Consider the following 22,224-nt stretch of genomic DNA (forward strand, 5'->3'; position numbering starts at 1 on the left):
GTATTAAGTAGTAGTAATCTCCATAATACAAATAGAGCTAAATGGCGGCTCGCGAAAAACGAAAATGTCATGTTGCTTAATAATGTAACGAACGAGTTTAGTTTCCCATATTTTTCCCAAATGAATAGTGACGGAGAAAATTTAGTCTTCTAAAACCTAATAATTGGTACAGGGTGGCATAGCCTCACAAAGTAGAATTCTTCCAACAATTTGATATATTTCAGTGACTTCATTAAAGTGTAATGGGAAAATAGAATAACTAAAAAATGACACTTGACAAATTCTGTTTTGTATTTACTCCTTTTGTCAGGATTGTATTATTATTTTGCTTTCTTATCTTTAACATCACAGTAATATTGTTTCACACTATAATTTTACATTCATAAAGTCTACAAACTCATACAGCTGATTTGATTGCCTATTTATTTCTTTTAAGTGCAAATAAACGGCCAAATATATAATTTTCACTGGATACTATAAATTGGGCTATTCTAGTTGAAATCCATACACCTATGTAAGACATGCTCTTAATCTCCCATACAGGGGGTGTAGAATTTCAAATGGAGTCATCCATTCAGGTAATTCCATTTGAAAATCACTCTCATGTGTGAAAAATTAAGGTCATGTCTTCCATAGGGTAAGTATGGATTTCGACTGGAATAGCACATTACCATTAACGTTGGTCCTAGTACATGTAGTAAAATACCGTCTACAAGCATATGCATCTAAATGAGTGGGGTTTTTTGGTTTTTTTTGACATTGTAATAGATTGGTCTTACAATAATACATGTTTGTACCGTCGTCTGTATCAGTATAGTTAGTCAAACTCCAAATAATGTTTTGTGGAGGATGTCTGCCTCTTTCGTTAAACAAACCCCCATTTCGAGGAAAATTGTGTGTTTGTAGATGGAATTCTACGGTATTATAATCTGCTTTAGATTATGATCTTCCAATAATTTGTTAAATAATATCGCACACAAAATCGCTCATCACAGGACATAATACAGACTTGACATTTAATATGGAATATTTTTCGCAAACTTCCAAGACTGGTTTGGAAGGGATCTGCATAAACCGCACGGGCTAAATATTAATTGGGGTCTGTCGGGAGATGGTGTAAAATATTGTTTGACAAAAAATGTGCTTTCCATTAGTTTACATTATGGCGCTCATAATGTAGTTAATAAGCCTAAAATGGCGGATTTAGGGAGACTGGATTTGATTTTTGTGGGGGTAAAATTTCTGAATTTGAGCAACATTATTCTGATATTATCAAATTTATTGAGGTTTGAGGCGATTTTACTGAACGTAAATACCTATAAGTGTTCGTCAGAACTGAAATACACTTGTAATCTACCAGTATTGAAAGTGGGAGGAGCTTTAAAAAATATGGCTCTTAAAAGTGGTTCGTACTCAGGGAATTTGAATGGTCCCCTGGGGCCAAATGTTATAAACTTAATGTACACAAAGGAACATCGTGAGTTCATTGGACAACCAGGAATCCTTGTAATTGTTTTTGTACCGCAAGTTTATACCATTTGACCCCAGGGGCCCATTCAACCTTTCTGAGTATGTACCACTCTTAAGAGCCCTATTTTTAAGCTCCTCCCGTGTTCAAAAAATTGGTACATTACAAGCGTATTTCAGCTGTGCTACATGCCAATTGCTGACAAAGTTTCAGAAATATCACCTCAAACCCCTATAAATTTGATAATAACAGCACTGGATGTTGCATAAAGTCCGAAATTGTGTCCCCCACAAAGCTCAAATTCAGCCTCCCTAAATCCGCCATTTTAGGCAAATTCGCTACATTTAGAGCTCCATAATGTAAACTTATGGAAAGCACGTTTTCTATCCAACAACTATTTGATACCATCTCCCGACACACCCCAATTAATATTTAGCCCGTGCGGTTTACGCAGTCTGCGTCCAGACCAGTCTTGGAATTTTGCGAAAAAATATTCCATATTAAATGTCAAGTCTGTAATACTATACAGTATCAATACCTATAGACCCAAATTGAGATACACCCAAGACAAGGGGTCATTCCCGTGGGATTTGGAGATATTTTTACGCCCAAAATTGGTCCAAAGTTTATGCAAGTTTTAATTGCTCCAGATCTGCCATTTAATACACAGCGAGGTATAAGTTTATAATACGAAAATCGTATTTGGCTCTCCGTTGATCTAGGATATAGTAATCAAGTAATAGGAAAAAATGGCTTGGAAGAATCAAATATTACAACTAGGCTTGGATGAATCAAATATTACAACGACATTATTTCTGAAATTATCAGTTAGACTTGAACATGAGGTACGTTATATCTTATGTCGGCAGTGACACGCATCCTTTCTTACAAAAGCAATCAAAAAAAATAGAAAGGGGGACTCCGCTCCTAATTGTCACACTCATGGGACCCGTCTGTACAAGACATTCCTGGCTGTCTGACATCACACCATCATCAATCAGATGTGATGTGATCATTCATTCATTTTTCCAACAAAACATTATATAAATTATGTTCAATTTTAGACCTGAATAATACCAACACATAGATTGTATAGACACAGATATTTTGTAGCAATTTTTAACATAGATTGTCGTTTCTATATCAAATACATTTTTCTGCTTTTTGTGGTAATTTTTATTTTATAAACCTGAGACCATAATACCTAATAGGTATTATGGTCTCAGTTATAAACTGTACATTTGTGTGCAAATTGAGGACACTATTTACATATATTTTAAATTCAAATTAGCCAAATGATATGAGTTATATAATTATACAACTAGTGTCTACAACTTGAAAAGACGCAAAGAATATTTAAGGTAAATAGCGCCATCATTGTTCAACTCTTCTTAAAAATGACTCAGCTTTACATGCAATAAAAAAAATGTGAGATGAACTCCGATGGTATTGGACACAACGTAGCCAAATAAGTTTTAGACTACTGGATAAATAATCTACACCAAGATACAATTTCCAGATATCCCTAAAATTTTCTCTTCTCTCCCCATTGGCATATTTATGTTCTAATTTGGCTCTGGTTGTTTTTAACTTTTGTTACTTTCTTTGTTTTGTCTGTCAATCTTTTTAACAATTTAAAGTCAACGCATCCGCATTAGTTCCACTACTCTCTTCGCAGTTACTCAGATCATGATTATCCATCTTTTGTTTATCATTTATATCGACCTCTTTCCCATAAACTCCAACAGACGAATCATAAAAACTATCGATTATAAACTCCCATGAAGACTTAGAAACGGTAGCCATATTGCAGGCAGGAATCATGTTATTTGGGTTACTATTTGCTATTCTATCCACGAATCCTGAGGCAGAACATGCACTACAACTTAATTGGTTGTTATTCACATCCCATATTTGCAGTTGTACCCTAGTTGTATCCGGTCCCTTATTTGCTACTTTGTCAAAGACTAAACCTGGACATTTATACTCAATACAAACTTGAGCTACACCATTAGAATCTGGTTTGACATCGACTTGGCGGATTCCATACAAGACATTGGCTGATTTGCCCGAAAAGCTGTTCGCAACAACGCGAAGCCTACTCTGATTTGTTTGTACGGAGAACCTCAGATAGCACGGATCATCTGGGCAATTATAAGCACTATCGCGGGGATAGAAAGATAGGGGAGTCTCAAGTCTGTCTTGACCGAGGTGGCATGTTTGAGCTGACTGAGAATTGGCCTTTGTCACCATCTTTGACAGTTGGGTCTCTTGTGAAAAATAAAACTTGAAATGGTACATGTCAGTTGTTGCGGCTCGGCACCTGTTTAAGTCAGACTTGCTGCTATAGTCCGAATACGCATACACAGGTGGAGAGGACGATGCAACGACTGAGTTTGGAAATTTCAACTTTATAGCCATGTTATTGTTGGCGCCTGTGCTTATTGCAAAATTCAAGTTTGACAAAATACTTGGAGGTATCGCGAGAAGGTTTGGGTCACTTTCAGGAAACAGTGAGTTTCCATTCTGCGCACCTGAGATGAAGGTTTGTAGAGAGCCCGATTTAGTACATCCAATTTGTATACAGGAACCTACCCCTGCTCCAGAACTAGAATAAGAGTTTCCTCTTCCAATTGAACCAAAAGGAATATCAACGCCAGTGGTATCTTGAAGTACAGATGTGAACTGGACATTGGCAAGTACATCTGAATAGGCATTTGTAGCATATGGTATAATTTTAGCAAGGCAAATCTCACCCCTATGCCTTATTCTATCTATATTGTAAGTACGAAACTGGCTAAGTTCTATCTCACCAACGTATCGGGAAGTTTGCTTTCGACGTCGTCTTCCTGTCGTTGATTTCAATTGGCTAATCACTTCCCAAACCCCAGTATTCTTGTTCAGAACCCACATTTCAACATCTGATACCCCATCAGGTCCTACGTTCCTATCCACAGCTGGTACTACACTTGGATCTATATAGAGTGGAACAGAACCTGCAACAGATAAGCTATTGTCATCAGGTGTAGTAAAATCCATCATAAACATACCAAATGACTCTAAGTTTACCATTTCCCCTTCAGGATCTACAGCAGTGAAATCTCCCGGGGCAGTTTCAAGATCAGACTCTTTACGCATGTCAATACTAGTGACGTATGCGTTGACTTGCCCTGTGTATAAATCCCCATTTTCATCGTAAAAAGAATTTGGTGGTATCGCAATTTCAGCAAACGGTTCATAATCACTAGACCCAAGGGACATCGTATTTTCAACATTACTTGAAATTACAACGGGACTTGGGCGATTTTGCATCTTAACAAGGACGAAGATGTCGGCACCACTTACTACATTTATCACTCGGGTAGTTTCAACAAGATTGTTAAAAATTGAATCTTTGAATGTCAATGATACACGTGTCACTTGTTCTAAAATTTGAACCTCAAAAAATCCCTGGAGATTTGTACTACCCACTTGCACATCGTTGAGCAAAATATCGCCTAAAAGAAGTGGCGAATCATCAGATGCAGCAACAGCTCTACCGTATATTCTAATCGGCAATACCTGGCAGGCTGTACAACCACATGTCAAAACTCTTTGTAAGGATATCTCATAATTCGTACACGTAATGTTAACCATTTCAATATCAGCTACACCACAGCAATACTCGGTGGGGTCCTGACATTGAGTTTGGTTTGCTTGCATTCCGCCACAACTGGTGTAGGGACACGTTCGAACGTCATATGTTGCTTCTCCGCTGTTCGGTTGCACACAATCAGGTGGAAGTTGCACGAGTTTAGGAATTGGTTCAGAATTACATCCTCTCGCATTATCTGTAAAACATAAAAAAAATTCTGAAAAGTTAACAAAACATAAGAGCCAGTAGTAGTATTCGACGATTTGTACGCGTTTTGCCATTGTGACAAAAGCAATAACATCACGTCGAGAAGGAGAATAAAGCTTCTATGTAAACTTACAACATGTACAACGGAGAACTTAACCAAACATTCGATATGGCCAAGAGTGTCGATGAAGGTCATAACACTGCCAGCAAAAGAGCCGACTTCAGTCACGATATACAGAGTGACAAACATTGGCGACATGCGCTGGAATTAATAGCGATTTTCTATGTTTGGCCTGTTCGGTTCAAAATTAAAAGGGAACATAATTTGACAGTAATAACTAACATTTTGTGGAAATGAAATTCAATTCTATATCTTATGGAAATATTAAAATATTGCTTTCATGTGAACGGTGCCCTCGCGAAATTACGAAATCCCTTTGCTTTCTATTCGGGTATCGCGATCAAAGGGAAATCACTTTGAGCTAGCTAGAACAGCATGTTTTACCTTCACAACCAAGCAGTTCAAAACGCAGGCTGATATGTTCCACCCATTCTGTAGGTACTATTCGGATGTAAGATGTTATAACTGGTGTATGGAATAGATTGGTGACAACCTCATTTGGGTTGGTGTTTCCATCAAATATCTGTGGTAGGGAATGATTTCAATATCATTAAAAAATAATGGCTGACATAATCTAATATAAAAGATGTGTATATTTTGCTTGCATTGTACTGGGCGTCCTTAAGAAAAGATACCAATCTGCATACAAATCAAATAAAAAACAAACAAATAACCAAATAAATAAAACCACTCATTTAGATGCATATGCGTGCAGACGGAATTCTACGGTATTTTACTACATGTACCGAGTGCCCCCCATAAATAAATTTATAAAGAGTACAAATCTGTTGAAGTTACATTGGGTTATCCATGTTCGATGGATGGTTTGCTACATTCATGGCACCGTGGAAATACTTGATACGTGATATTCATTAATTTCTGTTTTTACTCCCCTAATGAAGATATAAAAATATTACCATATCATCCTGAACAGAATTCCAATCTTCACCGTTATCACTGTATTGAACCCTGAACTTGGTCACCCATTGTTGTGGAATATAATCTTCCCTTCCTTGAATCAACACGCCAGTAACCCATGTTGGACCGACAAGGGCTGCCTGGATCCATTGGTTGCCGTCATTGGTCTGGGCACTCCATGCTCCAGTAGTACCTGGCACTGCAACGCGGTTCAGACGACCATTGTTAGCCCCGTGGTACAAAGAAGGGTCATCCCCAACAAATTCGGTGGACGCTGTTAGTTGGTCGTCACTTATCCGACCATCCTCTACCCCAAGGCGGTCTTTGCAAGCTAGTTAATAATATAAGAATAGGCTAGCATTATTTAACTTGAGTCAAGTTTATTTTGAAACTAAATAACGGTGCCATTATCGTCACAAACGAAAATACCGGGGTGGAAGGGGGATGTAGTATTCTTGATGGCCCGTGTAATCACCATCACTCCCCATGTTACGCATATGCGTGTGCAAAAAGATTGAGATTTCCTCTCAGTATAACGACACTTTTTAATTCACAAGGTATATTTTGTAAATGTCTAAGTTGCAATTGTGTATAATCTATATAAATAAAAGAAAGATTGCGACATCTTGTGCGCGAGTGTTCTCCGAATTGCCTTGACTCTCGACTTCGATTTAGTGGTATATTGATCGAAGACATATTTTTGCCATTTTTCCATCGGACATTCGTTTTTGCAAAACTATTCAATCACTATGGAAATAACATAACCTCGGTGTGCTATACCGTTGAGGTCAATAACCTTATGCGGGTCAGGTCATGACAACAAACGCGTCAAATACAACCGTTGTCCAACACGCGCGGTTAGTGGCGAGTCACGCACCTGGACACATGTACTGCGTCTACCATATCGCGTTTACATCAATCAAATGCAGCGGTGTCCATAGACATACCACCTAGACCTATGACTGCCCATCCCTTACCACAGCGGGAGGTGAAGCCCCGTATCCAAGGTGATTTAGGTCGGGTGGTCGGATGCGGAGAAATAAGCGTTCATGTCTTGAGAGAAAGACGCGTTCATTTGCGTGATTGTTGCGCCATTATCGCTCGCGTCAAATGCGACATGTTACGTAGACGCGAACATATCTGCTTGCTTGCGTCCGGGTATGCGTCCTTGTCAAAGTCGTTGCTAAGCAGTGTCGGCTTCACTGCGCGAATTAAAGTCATGGGTCTAGGTACTTGTTTGTCTGGGCGGTGTCTTATCTTACAATAGTTTCGATCCAAATGTCGCCAAATTCATACGGGACATCGAGGCATATAGACGGTAATGCGAAAATTTGGTTGAAAACGGTCAAGAATTGGCTGCAGAAACAGTGAAAATATATGGGTAAAAACGTGGTTTTTGTTATGAAAATCGGTTGCCAGCCTACGCGTCACTGCAGCTGGCCGGCAGCGCGTTGGCGCCGCGTGCGTCATGCGCACTACGCCAATTCGCGCGAAAACGGCGCAGAGCCACGAGACTTGCTAGCCAGAGACCAGTCACATGATAATACGGAAAGAAGGAAAAATAAAGGACAAAAAGATACATGGACGGGTCACGGGATTATGATAACGGGTGAACACGTCCGCAGACACGCGTATGCTATGAGAGGACGTAATAAATACGGGAAAAAGATGTGTGTTGTATAAACAACATAAAGCGGTACTATAAAGGAAAATAAAATTAAAATGAGGACAAAAAAGGTACGAGTAGGCCTAATTAATAGGCCAACGGGTTAAAGTAACTAAATGAAACGGGAACGAAACAAAGAAGGAAACAAACTAATCAGGAAATAAATAATAATAAAAATAAGAAGCTAAAATAATGAGAACAGAATTAAATAAAAACATGGAAACGGGAAATCACAGGCAGCAAATAAAAAAAGAAATGTAAGAAAGAACAGATTTAGAAAATAATGGGAACGGGGTTAAATAAATAAATAACATGGAAACGGAAAATCACATGCTAAGCAGAAGAATCTAAAAAAGAAAATGTAAGAAGAGACAAGTTTAGATAAATAAAATGTACCTTTTCAATGATTCTACCTGTTCAGTAATTCTTCCTGTTATAGTGAACGCTCCCATTTACTCATCTAGCGGAGACCCGCTAGTAAGGGAGTGTTCATTAATACTTTGGTAGGGGGGGCTGGTCTACCTCAAATTTTTCACTCTAAAACTTTTTGACCCCCTCGATGGACCGCTAAACTTTTTGACTTCCATTATCGTATAACAAACATACTTGAAAATGTTCGAAACAATCCTTGGTGGGACAATTGCGCATGAAATACAAGCACAGGGTAATTTTCATTTTATACTTAATTTAGATTTGTCCCAAATCAGGGTGTTTATCTGATTTTACAGGGATAAATGAAATAGAGGATATATTTGGAGGATCATAGGTGCATAATTTGGATCCATGGCTATTATGATAGTACTGTACAAATGCGCGTGAACCGCCCAAAAAATTTGGCCATATTGAAGCTTGAATGGTCAAATATTGTTAAAATTAGAACTAATTTATGCAAAAAGCTAAAATGGTCAAATATGAGATTAATTTGGTCACGCAAATGTACACAGGTATCAGTTTTGGCCCCCAAAGACCGTGGTACCTGGGCCTGTGCCCACTCTGCCTATGGTAAAACTACCCATGGGCCTTTGTGTACAAAATAATTTTGCAATGAGAAATAGTAAACTGAACATGCTGAAGTATGTTAAGTTTACGTGCAAATAAATCCAATTTATTTGCAATATTTTCTTGATTTAGTTGTATTTGATCAGATTGGTACATAATCATACTGATTTGTAGCCTACTTTGAAGATATATAAAATTTTATGATAAAAAGTGCCAGTGTTTCTTAGACCAACCCAGATGTTGCATGTTGCTGATCATCTTTAATCCCTTTTTACCAGCCCCCCACCAAAGTATTTCTGAACAATCCCTAACCATAATAATAAACTACTACCTTACCTACTGTTAATGTAGCTTCATCTGAGTACACGGACCCTGCCTTGTTGGTTACCCTACACCTGTAAGCCCCACTGTCGTCCAAGTCCAGTTCTGTGAGTATAAGGGTACTTGTATTTGTCCCAGGACCCTCTAAGATGTCACCCTTTCGGAACCTTTGTAAATAGTAAAACGAGTGCTTTTTATGTTAAAATTAAGAAAGTAAAATAAATGCAGTGGCTAAAACTGGAATAATCAATATCATCCCTTTTTGAAATGTTTTCCCCTCAATAATACCTAATATTTATTTATTCTTACCATTCGTATTGTGTAATTGGAGGACTAGCTGTAGCTGAGCAGCAAAACGCAACACTCTCACCAACAGCTCGCATTTTGCTACGTGGATTGTCGACGATCATTGGCAGTTCTGTAACGACAAAAGTCCTTTTGTTAGACTAGTATACTATCTTTGCAATAACTTTTGGCGGCAATTAAAAAGCGAGTGATCTCATTTATTTAGGAATAAAATCCAAACTCGATCGCTGGTTGACCGCCGGTTCCGGGTGGTTTTCTCCCTTACATGAAGGCCCATCTCCTAAACATTCTTGTTTCAATTTTTGAATAAAATTGGTCCACGTCCACCGGTTTGGATATTAGAAGCAAGAATATATGCATTGCAGTAGCTCAAAGAACCTTACATTCTCTAGTTACTACCACTGAGCTGGGCAGTGCTCAGAGGAACTATTTAAAATCACTGAATATTTTCAAGCTATATAGCCAAAAATGTGCAAATTTCAGAGTATACAGGCAGACATGTTTTCTATAATAATTCTTTTTGACAGTTTTGATGAAAAGTTCCTTCATGTACATCCACTGGACATCTACTGGATAGTCCCACCCTACCGGTTATGTTTTCCTCTCAGGTCCCAAAAAAGGAAGGCCATTTACAAGTGGTCTCTACACTTCAGTGGTTTAAGGCAAAACATATCTCAAGTCATAATATGCTGAAATTGTAGTCATTTGGGGATTCAACGGTCTACTTTTACTTGATAATAATCAGTCCCAGAACAACGCCAAATATGGATTAAAAGACCTTTGACCTTGGATGTACAACAGCATGTTATGATCTAATGGGAAACTGTGCACATCAACAAACACCATTTCTATCAAAAAGGCAACGGCCGATATAATTTGAAACCACATAAATTACTAGAGTTGGTTCTTCTCTGGATTTGGACCAAGCTTTAGAATATCGAATGTTGCGTTTTGAAATAAAACAAACCCGAAATTTATCACCCATTGTAAAAGATATGGCACATGTACCGAATACATGTACATACATTGGCTGACCTTGTGGATTTCCTGGCCCAGCCATGCTAACCACATAAGGAGATTATACGATTAACCTAGTGCAGCTATTGTCATAGCAGGGTATTATTATGTAATACTCCTGATCCATATTTGGCGCTCTCTTGGACTGATAATGTTTTATTTGCTGTGCGAGTTTAAGGTTACACGAAGAAACGTATAAAAACGTATAAAAGACGTATAAAGTTGTTCTCTAAAACCGCGTTTTCTCAGCAATCAAATATCGCAGTGAGTCAAATGTTGGTGCATGGATGTATCTTAACATTATTTTTGTGTGTTTATACACATTTTTAGAATCCGTTTGAAAATCCTTCGTTTATATCATTTTTACGCACCATGTTCACATGATCAAAAACACGTTCCATGCAGTTTTTTTCAAATATTCGCTCCGTATAAAACTACGCCGAGTGATTGTTTTCTCCTTTTTTGTATTGTACTACAAATCGACCAAAGAAATAATGTTGCCATGGGGAAGAACCAAAAACAGTACCGATTAAATTTTATTAGCCCGTTTTGGGGAACAATTTTCGAGAATCTTGTACCACAAAACACTGTTATGTTACATAATCGATATCTGGATTGTGGAACATTAATTTTGATTTCTAACTGCCTACATTATTTCTCAAAAGTATGTCGATTCCTTTACCATTTAAATTTCACTCCAAATTTAAGCTACTTTTGCAAAAATCGAGGTTTTTCGCCATCGATACCTCCGACATTTACAGCGGTGATGAGATTGTTTATCATAAGAGCCTGGTATGCACTATTCCATAATAGTCAGTTTGAGATCAATCGATTTCACAGATCACTCAGTAGCTCAATCGGTTAGCGCGCTGGACTCACGTTCGACTATTTTAATACTATAGTTTTGAGCTGGAAAACTTTGGTACGTGTTCGAATCCCTATGTGGTCCATTCCATTTATTTTATTTTATTTTTCTCTCACTTTATTCTTTTTTCTTGTTCGTTTCTTTCTTTCTGACTGCAGCGATTGATTGTTTTTGCCCGTTTTTTTCATTATATAATTCAGGAATTTTTAGGCTATAGGCCTACAGTACTAGTCTAATAGGCGCGGCCTATGAATATATTTTTACAAATTAGATTAACAAAATATTGGTTGTTGGTTTTGTTACTGTTGTTGTAGTTATTGTTGTAGGCCTATATATTGCATAATCAGGGTATAAATAGGCATACTAGGCCTATTATAGCCTATAGAAGCATTGATTTATTTCACGACAGATATCATCCAGGATCATTTTAAAAATTGAAAATTTAGAAAATCCAAAGGAAAATTGCCGAAAACGGCTGCCCACAATCACCCCCCCCCCCCCCCCATCAGCCCATATGGTCCTATCATGGTCGCCCCTTCCCTATCCCTGCAACATATAGGATGACTCACGAGCCGCGGTTTGTCCGTGGCCCTAGTTCAGATTGTACGCGTGAGTTCATTCTTTTCTGCATGGCTGTTTCGATTATTAACTTACGCCCCTCTGGAATCAAGCCTTGAAACTCAATTGTATTTAACCTTAATGCATGAGATCTATTTGCCATTGAAAACTGTGTTATAGAGAATTAGTGGTATTGAACCGCTACACATCCCGCTATCACCAGCCATAAATCTTACTGGAACTATAAGAAAAAATATGTTTAAGTGGGTCTGTTATTCGGGTCATCCCACTCATCCATATTATACCCGGATATTATAATTTGAATTAATAGCTCACCCATTCGATTCATTGTGATATCAGCTGTAGAAGTGATGGAGTCAACCACAGTAGTTAATACCGATTGTTCTCCATAAAGCGCCTTGGTGGCAAGTATGTATGTTGGAGTGGCACAGATTCCGGCTATCGAAAACATACCAGTACTATCTGTCTCATTTACGAGATAGATGTAGGGTCTTTCCGCGTAGGCAATAGTGACGCCCACTAAAGGTCTGTTATCAACATCATGTACAAAACCATTTAGCGTGTGGGTATCACATACACATGCGTCACAAGCAGGGTTTAGGGTTCCTACGTTACATTGCAGGTTACAATCTAAGATAAGAAGAAAAAAACAATTGAATACTTTAAAATCAGTCCAAGAGAGCGCCAAATATGGATCAGGAGTATTACATAATAATACCCTGCTATGACAATAGCTGCACTAGGTTAATCGTATAATCTCCTTATGTGGTTAGCATGGCTGGGCCAGGAAATCCACAAGGTCAGCCAATGTATGTACATGTATTCGATACATGTGCCATATCTTTTACAATGGGTGATAAATTTCTGGTTTGTTTTATTTCAAAACGCAACAGTCGATATTCTAAAGCTTGGTCCAAATCCAAGAGAAGAACCAACTCTAGTAATTAATGTGGTTTCAAATTATATCGGCTGTTGCCTTTTTGATAGAAATGGTGTTTGTTGATGTGCACAGTTTCCCATTAGATCATAACATGCTGTTGTACATCCAAGGTCAAAGGTCTTTTAATCCATATTTGGCGTTGTTCTGGGACTGAAAATGGTCGTCTGATCTTGTCGTCTGATTTACTCTCCCGAGAAACTGGTTCCTTGGTACTTCTTAGTCTGTTTTCAAGTCCAGTTTCCGGGGAAGTGAAAAAGATGACCATATCAGTCGTATTATCTGATGAAGTCCCCAGTCCGATGTGAAGGACGAAATATTTTTGTGAAAAAAAACAAACTTCGTTTTGTCAATTAAAATACCAAAATATTTACAATTTTCATTATTTGTAGTTGTTTTAGTTATTGTTGTTGTTATTGTTGTTTCCACACAATAACGTTTAGTAATATTACATTAAATACCTGGACAAGGCCAATCGGAACATGTTTCAGTCTCCATAGATCTTCCGACACATTGAGAATTATCTTCATCGCCGACATTGGAGCTGCAAACTCGTTGTCGTAGTCGTACACCTTGCTCACAAGTTACGTCACACTGACCCCAATTCATCCATGAAGTCCAAGCCCATACAATTGCTTCTAAACACCAATCAATCAATAATAGTAACCAATCAAACAAACAAATGGACGGTTCAAAGGGGGAGAGGGCGGGGTGCTCGAGTCCTGAGTGAGGGCTTCTAGCATCCCGTGGTTGTGCCACTGAGCATGTTAAGTATAATAGGCTCACGTGTGAAGGACCCATTAAACACGGTTGTATGATGTATATAGAGTTTTCTTCATTATTAACTAAATTCCAACTATAGATGGCGCTATTTATCCTAAATCATATTATATTAATTTGCAAGGTTAGGTGATCAATACTGCCTTTAAAATAGATGGAATAGGTGAAACAAGGAGCAAAGAAATTTTATAAACATTTCATCAAAAAATAATAGAAATTGTTTGTATTAAAAGCTTGAAAGAGTAATTTTCAGTCACTAAATAGCGCCACCAATTTTGTCATAAATAGATACATTTTATATCCGAAAAGCTTTAAAAAATGAATAATTATGTAAAAGAGGGAAAATTTAAAGTTGATAATGACTCAAAAGCATCTGTATACATTAGCATGATATCGGTTTTAGCTGTTAAAGCCTAAAATGGGGTTGTACATGATGTTTTGTTTGAAAAAACTAATAAATGATCACATCAAACAGCCGTGTAAAGGAAGGTGACCTGATATATTGGGAAAATCGAATTCTTTAAAACTTACGTATAACATAAAATGTCGTCCCTTTCAAACATTCATGTAAAAAGAACACGTAAATGCTCCTTGTAAATGTGACTAATTGCTTTTTTTTTGATAAAAACAATTCAAATAAGGATAGGATTGCACCATCTTGGATGTTTCGTTACCTAGGTATCACAGCAAAATAGGTCAAGGTCAATAGGCCTCAATGGTACTTGACATATAGGCGTTACCTAGGTATTAATATATAATATTTATTCACGTATTCACTTTATATATTTTACGTTTATTGATTTGCTTATTTACTTGTTTATGCATTTATTGTTTATTTGTTTATTATTCATTTATTTGTATAATTATTTATTTCTTTATCTATTTATTTACCTGTGTCACAATCGTCGCCAAGACCGTTGCCGTCAGTGTCGGTCTGCGCGGTATTTGGCACCACAGGGCAGTTGTCACAATTGTCGCCTACACCATCGCTATCTCCGTCGGTCTGCATGGGGTTTGCCACCACAGGGCAGTTGTCACAAGCGTCGCCTACACCATCGCCATCTCCGTCGGTCTGCATGAGGTTTGCCACCAAAGGGCAGTTGTCACAGGCGTCGCCTACACCATCGCCATCTCTGTCGGTCTGCATGGGGTTTGACACCACAGGGCAGTTATCCATTGAATTTAAGATCATGTCTCCATCGTCATCTATAAATCACAGATTAAAGCAAATACTTAATGTTTTTAATGTTGGCTTTTGTCAAACACTTAACGTGCTTCACAAAAGAAAGAAATCTAACAAAAACTTGAAAGAAGTTGTAATGGGTCAAATGCAGAGAAAAATCTTATATAAAGAGAAAGAGTTAGAATAGAGAAAGGTGTCAAATGAAATGAACGATATCAAACACAGTTACTGATCAAAATGCAGATGTCGAATTGTAGACAATGTTAATATGCGAATTTGAAAGTTTTGTGATAATTATTTACTTTTTTTTTTTTTTTTCACTTATATTTTACGTTTATTGACTTGCTTATTTACTTGTTTATTCCAGTGGAGGAGCCATGTAGCAGATATGCTCTGTATGTTCCATTACACGACAGAAAGAGACCAGGGCGACAAAGGACACGCTATCTAACTTTATCATGTTTATACAGAAATTGTTAGGGAATAATGGGATATCAACAACAATTCACAACCAGATGCTATTGCCTCATTAACTATGGATCGCGGTGCTTGGAGAAACTTTACAGTCGAATGATATGAATGAATGATGTCACTTTTTAACTTTTCAAACTTTGTCGCAAAATACAACCCTCTCTATCGTGGACGTTTTAAAATTTCACACACATTAAGGACAACATCAAGGCTGAATCAGAGACTCTCGAACACACGTTGCGACGTATTGATAATTTTCAATAGTTTTGAAAACCTGAATCGGACAGCGTGTTTTCTTTTGTCTTTTTCCCATCATTAAACTAAGTTGAAGGTTTTTTAAATTTTCTACACCCGCATAATTAAGCTTATTTCAAACTTACCTTGGGTTGGAGTGGTTCTTGGAGGCAAAGTTACGGTTGGTGGAGTAATGGTAGATATCTCTGTTATAATAAAATCACATACAATCATTTATTGCTTTTATTTTGCCTTTGGACCACATCAAGGCCCTTGGAACACACGGTGTGTGTTACACACCCCCACATACATACAGTGAGATTATTTTTGACATAAACCAGGGTAAGATTGGCATAATGATTTTCTTCATATTTATCTGAGCGTTCGCATTCTGTTAAAATCAATGAGGATACTTCTGACCTTGTGGTCAAAGATCCTTTTTTATCTACAGTACCACCCCAGCAAACACAAAAACGTTTCAAAAACGTTTTAAATAAGTTATATTTTGGCTTTTGGTTTAGGTAAAAACGTTTTAATAACATTAAAATGTCGGGTTATATAAAGGTCATGATAACGTTTTAAACCATTTTATATGAAAACAAACTACAACAATATTTTGAAATGTTTTCAAAAAATGTTATTGTAAACTATTTTTGCAAACATTTTTGTCAAATATTGTGTCAATACTTAAATAACATTATGTTAAAATATTTGAACCCAGCAAACACAGAAATGTTCTTAAAATGTTTTTTTCAAAACCTTTTAATGACATTTAAATTTCGGGTTATATAAAGGTCATGAAAACGTTTTTAAAACGTTATTGAAAATATTTTGGGCAAACATTTTTCGCAAAATATTTTTTCAACCCCAAAATAACATTTTGTAAGAATGTTTTGTATCAAGTTTTCAAGAATGTTTTTGGAATGTTATTAAAACGTTTTTATACCCTTTATATAACCCGACATTTAAACGTTTTCTGTAAAACATTCCTGTTTGCTGAGCAGTAGATTATCATAAAATGTTTTTTAAGGTTATGAAAACATTTTATACTCTTAATATACCCTTTATATAACCCGACATTTAAACGTTTTCTGACAACCTTTTATAACCTTTTGCGAATGATGTCGAAAACGTTTTGTGTTTGCTGGGATATCTTTGGAATAGACTGCTTGATTGAAAATATTAATTGTTATATCGCATTGACTTCTTCAAATCTTTTGAGACGGTTTGCATATTTGAAAGTAAAAAACTAACCATAGGGAACGCTATTATATCACAGCCTTCAGAAATTTCAATCACCACGACAAATAGTAAACATACCGTTTATGAGTTTGGGTGACGGGTGACGTCAGACGCGAACTAGTATTTTTATATCGGGCTCCGATTGTAGTAGTTGTCTACTGGCGATTCTTGATCGAGAATCCTTTGAACTATTAGTATAAGTTTTATAATAGTATTAAAAATTATGTCAAAATTCACTTTTTTGTCTAATATGCCTAAGGTACGTAATAATAACGTAAGCAAACATACTGCATATTGGAGTGCACATTTTTGTTTCTTGTGTATTTCCTTGACAAGTATCTTTGTTACACATTCTTGTTCGCATCTGCTGCCCAGTTCCACAAGACACACTGCATTCACTCCACGTACTCCATTGTTGTCTGGATTGAGTTTGGCCTAAAAAGAATCAAATTATGAAAGCTTATGAACTCGTAGTCAAAACGTATCCATACTCTGTTGTAAAGGATTTTCAACCAAAAACACCATCAAATTCATCAACATTCAGGTTTTGGCATATTGAAAAAAAACATACAATCTATATGCTAATATATAGTAATAAATGTGCAAATGGGCTGCCGCAATTTGGAGCATGTTAACATACAAACGTGAGTCCACGCTAGGTATTGCCATTTTTTAATGTCAAGCATATCTGTGAGCTGACAAAACTTCGGCCAGGCACAAGTGATCTGGTGAAGGGGGTCGCCGTAGCTATTTGGGGCATTTGTACAGGACAGGCAAGTTTAGCGAACAATCGAGCGTATTACCCTGATCGGAACCGAATGTAACAAGATCATGCCATCTGCCCGTCTTTTCCAGATTTTGGTCCTGCGGAGATTTGAACCCGCGACCTCTTGCACTAAAGGCAAAGACCTTCACCAGCCATAAACATTTACACAGCGAGTCCTTTGCAATCGATGCGCACATCACTGCGCACTTCGAACTACGTAGTAGGTGATGTAGAAACGATGTGCTCGACGGTGTGACGCACCATGGGCGTCAATCCCGGGGAGGACAGGGGACGTGCCTCCCTTTTTGGCAAAATTACCTATTTTGTTTCCTTTCCAGACACTTTTTGACAATTTAAGCCGATTGCCCCCCCCCCCCCCACCCACACACATTTCAAGGCGGATTGGCACTTATGTGATGGTGATGTATATTGGGTTTCAATCGCAAATGCCTTTGTAAATGTCCAAATGGTCAATCAATCACTTTTTAACCCAGTTTTAGTGTTAATCATTTTAAACATATTCCTAACATAATACCATAGACTGTAGAAAGGAAAAGCCATTTTATAGCCTGTGGCTTTACATTTTTGTTACCGGGACTTTGATGATGATATTGGTGAACTTTTGGCATTCGTCAAAGATCGCATACCTGATCTGTTTGATAGAGTTACCGCAGTCGATACAACCACTACCACAATTATAGCTACCACAATTATCACCAACAGAATGATAAGCCAACGACGGTTGTAATTTCTTCCAGCTTTATCTGTGCACAGTGGAACAATAACATGTTGGTTATATTTCTGTTGCTGGTGTGTCAAGGCTCATTTACCACCCTTAAAAATGAGAGAACGTTCAATGGTTACAATTAAGTGTTTATTAGTTTAACCCCTCCATTGATGATATAAATGTACAACCTGAAAACAACAAGAAGCAAATAATAATAATAAAAAAAAAACGAAAACAAAAACAACAACAACAACAAAACCAACTTAGTAATTAAATTGGCTTTTCGTGTGTTTCTCTTTATTACGCATTCTTTAGTTCTGTTATTTACCTTGAGTTTCGGCATCATAGTTGTTATCGACTTCAGCTTGACTGCTATTAGGATGCGCTTCTTTCTCATCTGGTTCCTTCTCAAACACTGGGTTGGTCACGGTAACCTCGCCACTTCGTGACGATTTCCCGCCAAAATCTTCTTTCGCATCCATCAGTATCAGCAGGGGTGTATAAACCTTCGTTAAAATTCTGGTCCGTTTCTAGATGTCTCTACAAAATTATATACATTATAAGCATGTATTCATTCAAAATATTTCTGCAAACCGTAATGATGTGATTAGTCTCAGAAATACACCGCGCCGAGCATGCAGAAATGTTCCCTCGTTAACATATGCCCGGCCGGTGACTAATATGAATACATATAATAGCATAATCGATAAACTACATTGCTGGAAATTAAATTTAAGTGATAATTTACACAGAGTAGGAGCCTTGGGTTCTTTTAATACATAAGATATGATCATTCGTGACAAAGTTTCAAGTATTGCTTCTTGCAAGTAAAAGTTTTTTAACAGTCTCCATTAACAAGCTTACGCATCATACACTGGGACATAGAAACATTCAAACATTAAAAACTAGAGATTAAAGTAATGATGCTCAATCGCAATTCTTAATACAGATGAAAGAAGAAGAACTACGCATCGCACATTTTAACATGAAATTATAAACAATAGAAACGTAATATGCAAAGGTAGATAAGCCAGAGAAACACTCTGGCGGTGGCTTGAACACCAGACCTTCGGATTATGCTTCCGATGCTGTCCACTGAGCTACAAGACTGTCACCCTGATAAACAGGGTCTTCAGTCTAGTTCTCATGGGTAATCTGTCTGCACAAACAACCCACAAACACACCAGCATGAGTGGGATTACCCGCCAGCCTATATCACACAAACAAAGAAAGAGTCTCACACTGGAACATAGACACATTCAAACATTACAATCTACCACATGAGATCAAATTAATGATAAATGGTCTCTAGTGGCTTAGGATATGAGGTGCGAACCAGATTGTTTACGATTGCAGTCCTTATTATACGCAATGATAGGGTCATGTGTCACAAGTTGAGACCTACATTCGTGGCAAATCGTTTTCATAGCTGAAAACATCAACTTTGAGATGAATGGTTATACCTTTTATGTACCAATTACTGGTGTGTAAAAGTATATATTGCTGGAAAGCATAAACAACGTAGATTATAATGACCTAAACCTGAGTCAATATTCATGGTGTACCAGAAGATATACAGGGTGTAACAATAAACTTTTTAATGAACATGCCTGAACCCCGGTGAACATGTGTTATATATAGGTTGGGAGTGCTATTTATCTTTTCAGGAGTATTTTCTCAATCTGAGGACCACAAAATCAAACAGAGCTTGAATAGGCTCACCTTCATTATCAGACCTACTTAATTATTCAAAAGGTTTAATTAGTGCTAATTAGCCGATTAAAAACTTTTAAATAATTACTATGAGTCATAAATATCATTCCAAACCAGACAGAATACAACATCTCTTTGTTTTTCACTTTTAGACTAATTACGTGCAATTCTGAAAATTGGCTGTTGAAAAAAAAGGCATTGCCGAGTCTGTATAATGTGCTCGTTAGTCTAATTAATGAGATGAAAATAAACAAAGTACATAATTATTTAGTTGCCACAATTACTGACATCAGTACACGGTTGTTTGATAGCATGTAAAAATACGTCATTTTTAAGAAAAGTTGAACACTGATGGCGCTATTTATCTTAAATCGTGTTTTCATCTTCACAAGGGGTAGACATTGATATAATGGCATTAAAACATCAGAAAAAGAGCAACAAATAGCAACAAAATGTTTGGAATAACTTATATTATTTTGCTTAATTCAATTCAAAATATGTGTAAATAGCGCCCTCAATTTGCTCACAAATATGCAGTTTATAGAATAAAAAATATCACAAAAAAGCAGAAAAAGATGAATAATTTGGAAAAGAAACAAAAATCTATGTTAAAAAGACCTGAAAATGTTAGTGTGATAGTTACTGGTATTGTCCAGGTCTATAATTGAACATTATATAATGTTTTGTTAGAAAATTTAATAAATGATCCGATCAAACAACCGTGAGTACTACATAATCATTGATATTATTTTCAACTCAACATAAAAGGCAAAAATTATGTCATCAAATTGTTATGAACATTTTCCATAGACTTTCTATGGTAACGTGTTCTCACATCCGCCACCCTGCAAGCTTGTTAGCTTAATTGATTATAAAATTAATTAGCATCAATGAAAAACTCTGGTGTTGGTGTCAAATTCAAAAGAAAGACCCAAGCTTTAAACAAGACCAATATGATGGGTGTAGTATTCATCTTCATTTTGAAAATATAATTATCATTTTATCATCAAGAAAAATGTCACGCCGCCACCCTTTTAAGGGTCCAAATATAAGACATATGGCCATTGGCAATTGGGGATATATCCTTTGTCAAGGTTTGTGAAGGATCCTCAATAAGCGATCTTTAGTTCATTTAGAAAAGTTTGGTATGGCAAACGAGAGGGATGCAGTCAGTGATCTTATTATATTATGTCAAGCATAGGCATAAACAGCTAAAATCTAGGAGATAACGCTGAGGAAACTTCGGCTAAACACAAGTGATCGGGTGCAGGGGTCGCCGTAGCTGGTCGGAGTATTTTTACAGGACAGGCAAGTGTAGCCAACAATGGGCTTATTACTCTGATCGGAACCAACTGTAACGAGGTCTTTTTTCCCGATCTTTGAAGAGCTTCAGCTCTATCGACAGGCAACTGCATATGTCAACACAGTGGGTGTAGAACCAATTGATTAGCAAATTGGGAGATGCACACGTGCTTTTAAGATAGCAATAGCAATAATATTTAGTTACAATCATGAATGTGGAAAGAAAAAGTAGAAACAAAAGTATAAAACAAACAAACAAACATAGTGACAAATTACAGCGAATAAAATCTTACCTTTGTCATTGGTCTTCTATCCCAACTCAGAATCAAATTGATACTCGTCTAAGATGAACTTGAACCTGCTATATATGATGTAAACGGAGCCTTTAATCCGGTTAATGTCATATCCATCGTATCCGATTGAATTCCTAAAATGTGGACTTCCGACCTATAGAGCATGAAAGAGGACATGGAGCTGTCCTACTTAAACCACAACATACTCCCACACGCGTAAACTATTTTGTCAATATTTACATAACATTATGATAGAATGAATTGCAGCAAGTTCTCAAAAATGTGTTTTAATATTATAAAAACGGTTTATACCCTTTACATATCCTTTACATAACCCGATATTAATTTTTAAACGTTTTTAGTTATGGAACATTGTCTTCATCCATGTCGTTGTCTTTTTTAAAGACATTTCTTGTTCAGTTCAGTTTTATTATTTCATCAAATTCCATCCATTAAATAATTACAATATAAAAAA

General features: G+C 37.0%; 1 protein-coding gene across 1 annotated transcript; it reads right to left on the bottom strand.

The window, feature by feature from the left end:
- Positions 1-137: 137 nt before the first annotated feature.
- LOC140168341 (cartilage intermediate layer protein 1-like) lies at positions 138-21,840 on the bottom strand. Its single transcript, XM_072191713.1, has 14 exons — positions 21,750-21,840; positions 18,770-18,981; positions 18,362-18,478; positions 17,237-17,383; positions 15,853-15,912; positions 14,710-15,024; positions 13,500-13,676; positions 12,417-12,731; positions 9,644-9,752; positions 9,350-9,501; positions 6,348-6,679; positions 5,815-5,953; positions 2,703-5,298; positions 138-2,657 (listed from the first exon to the last, which is right to left on the bottom strand). The coding sequence occupies exons 2-13, from the start codon at positions 18,921-18,923 to the stop codon at positions 3,095-3,097; spliced, it is 4,221 nt and encodes a 1,406-aa protein (XP_072047814.1). The 5' UTR covers positions 18,924-18,981; positions 21,750-21,840; the 3' UTR covers positions 138-2,657; positions 2,703-3,094.
- Between the last annotated feature and the right edge of the window lie 384 nt (positions 21,841-22,224).

The sequence above is a fragment of the Amphiura filiformis genome, chromosome 13, assembly GCF_039555335.1.
Source record: "Amphiura filiformis chromosome 13, Afil_fr2py, whole genome shotgun sequence".
Lineage (NCBI taxonomy): Eukaryota > Metazoa > Echinodermata > Ophiuroidea > Amphilepidida > Amphiuridae > Amphiura > Amphiura filiformis.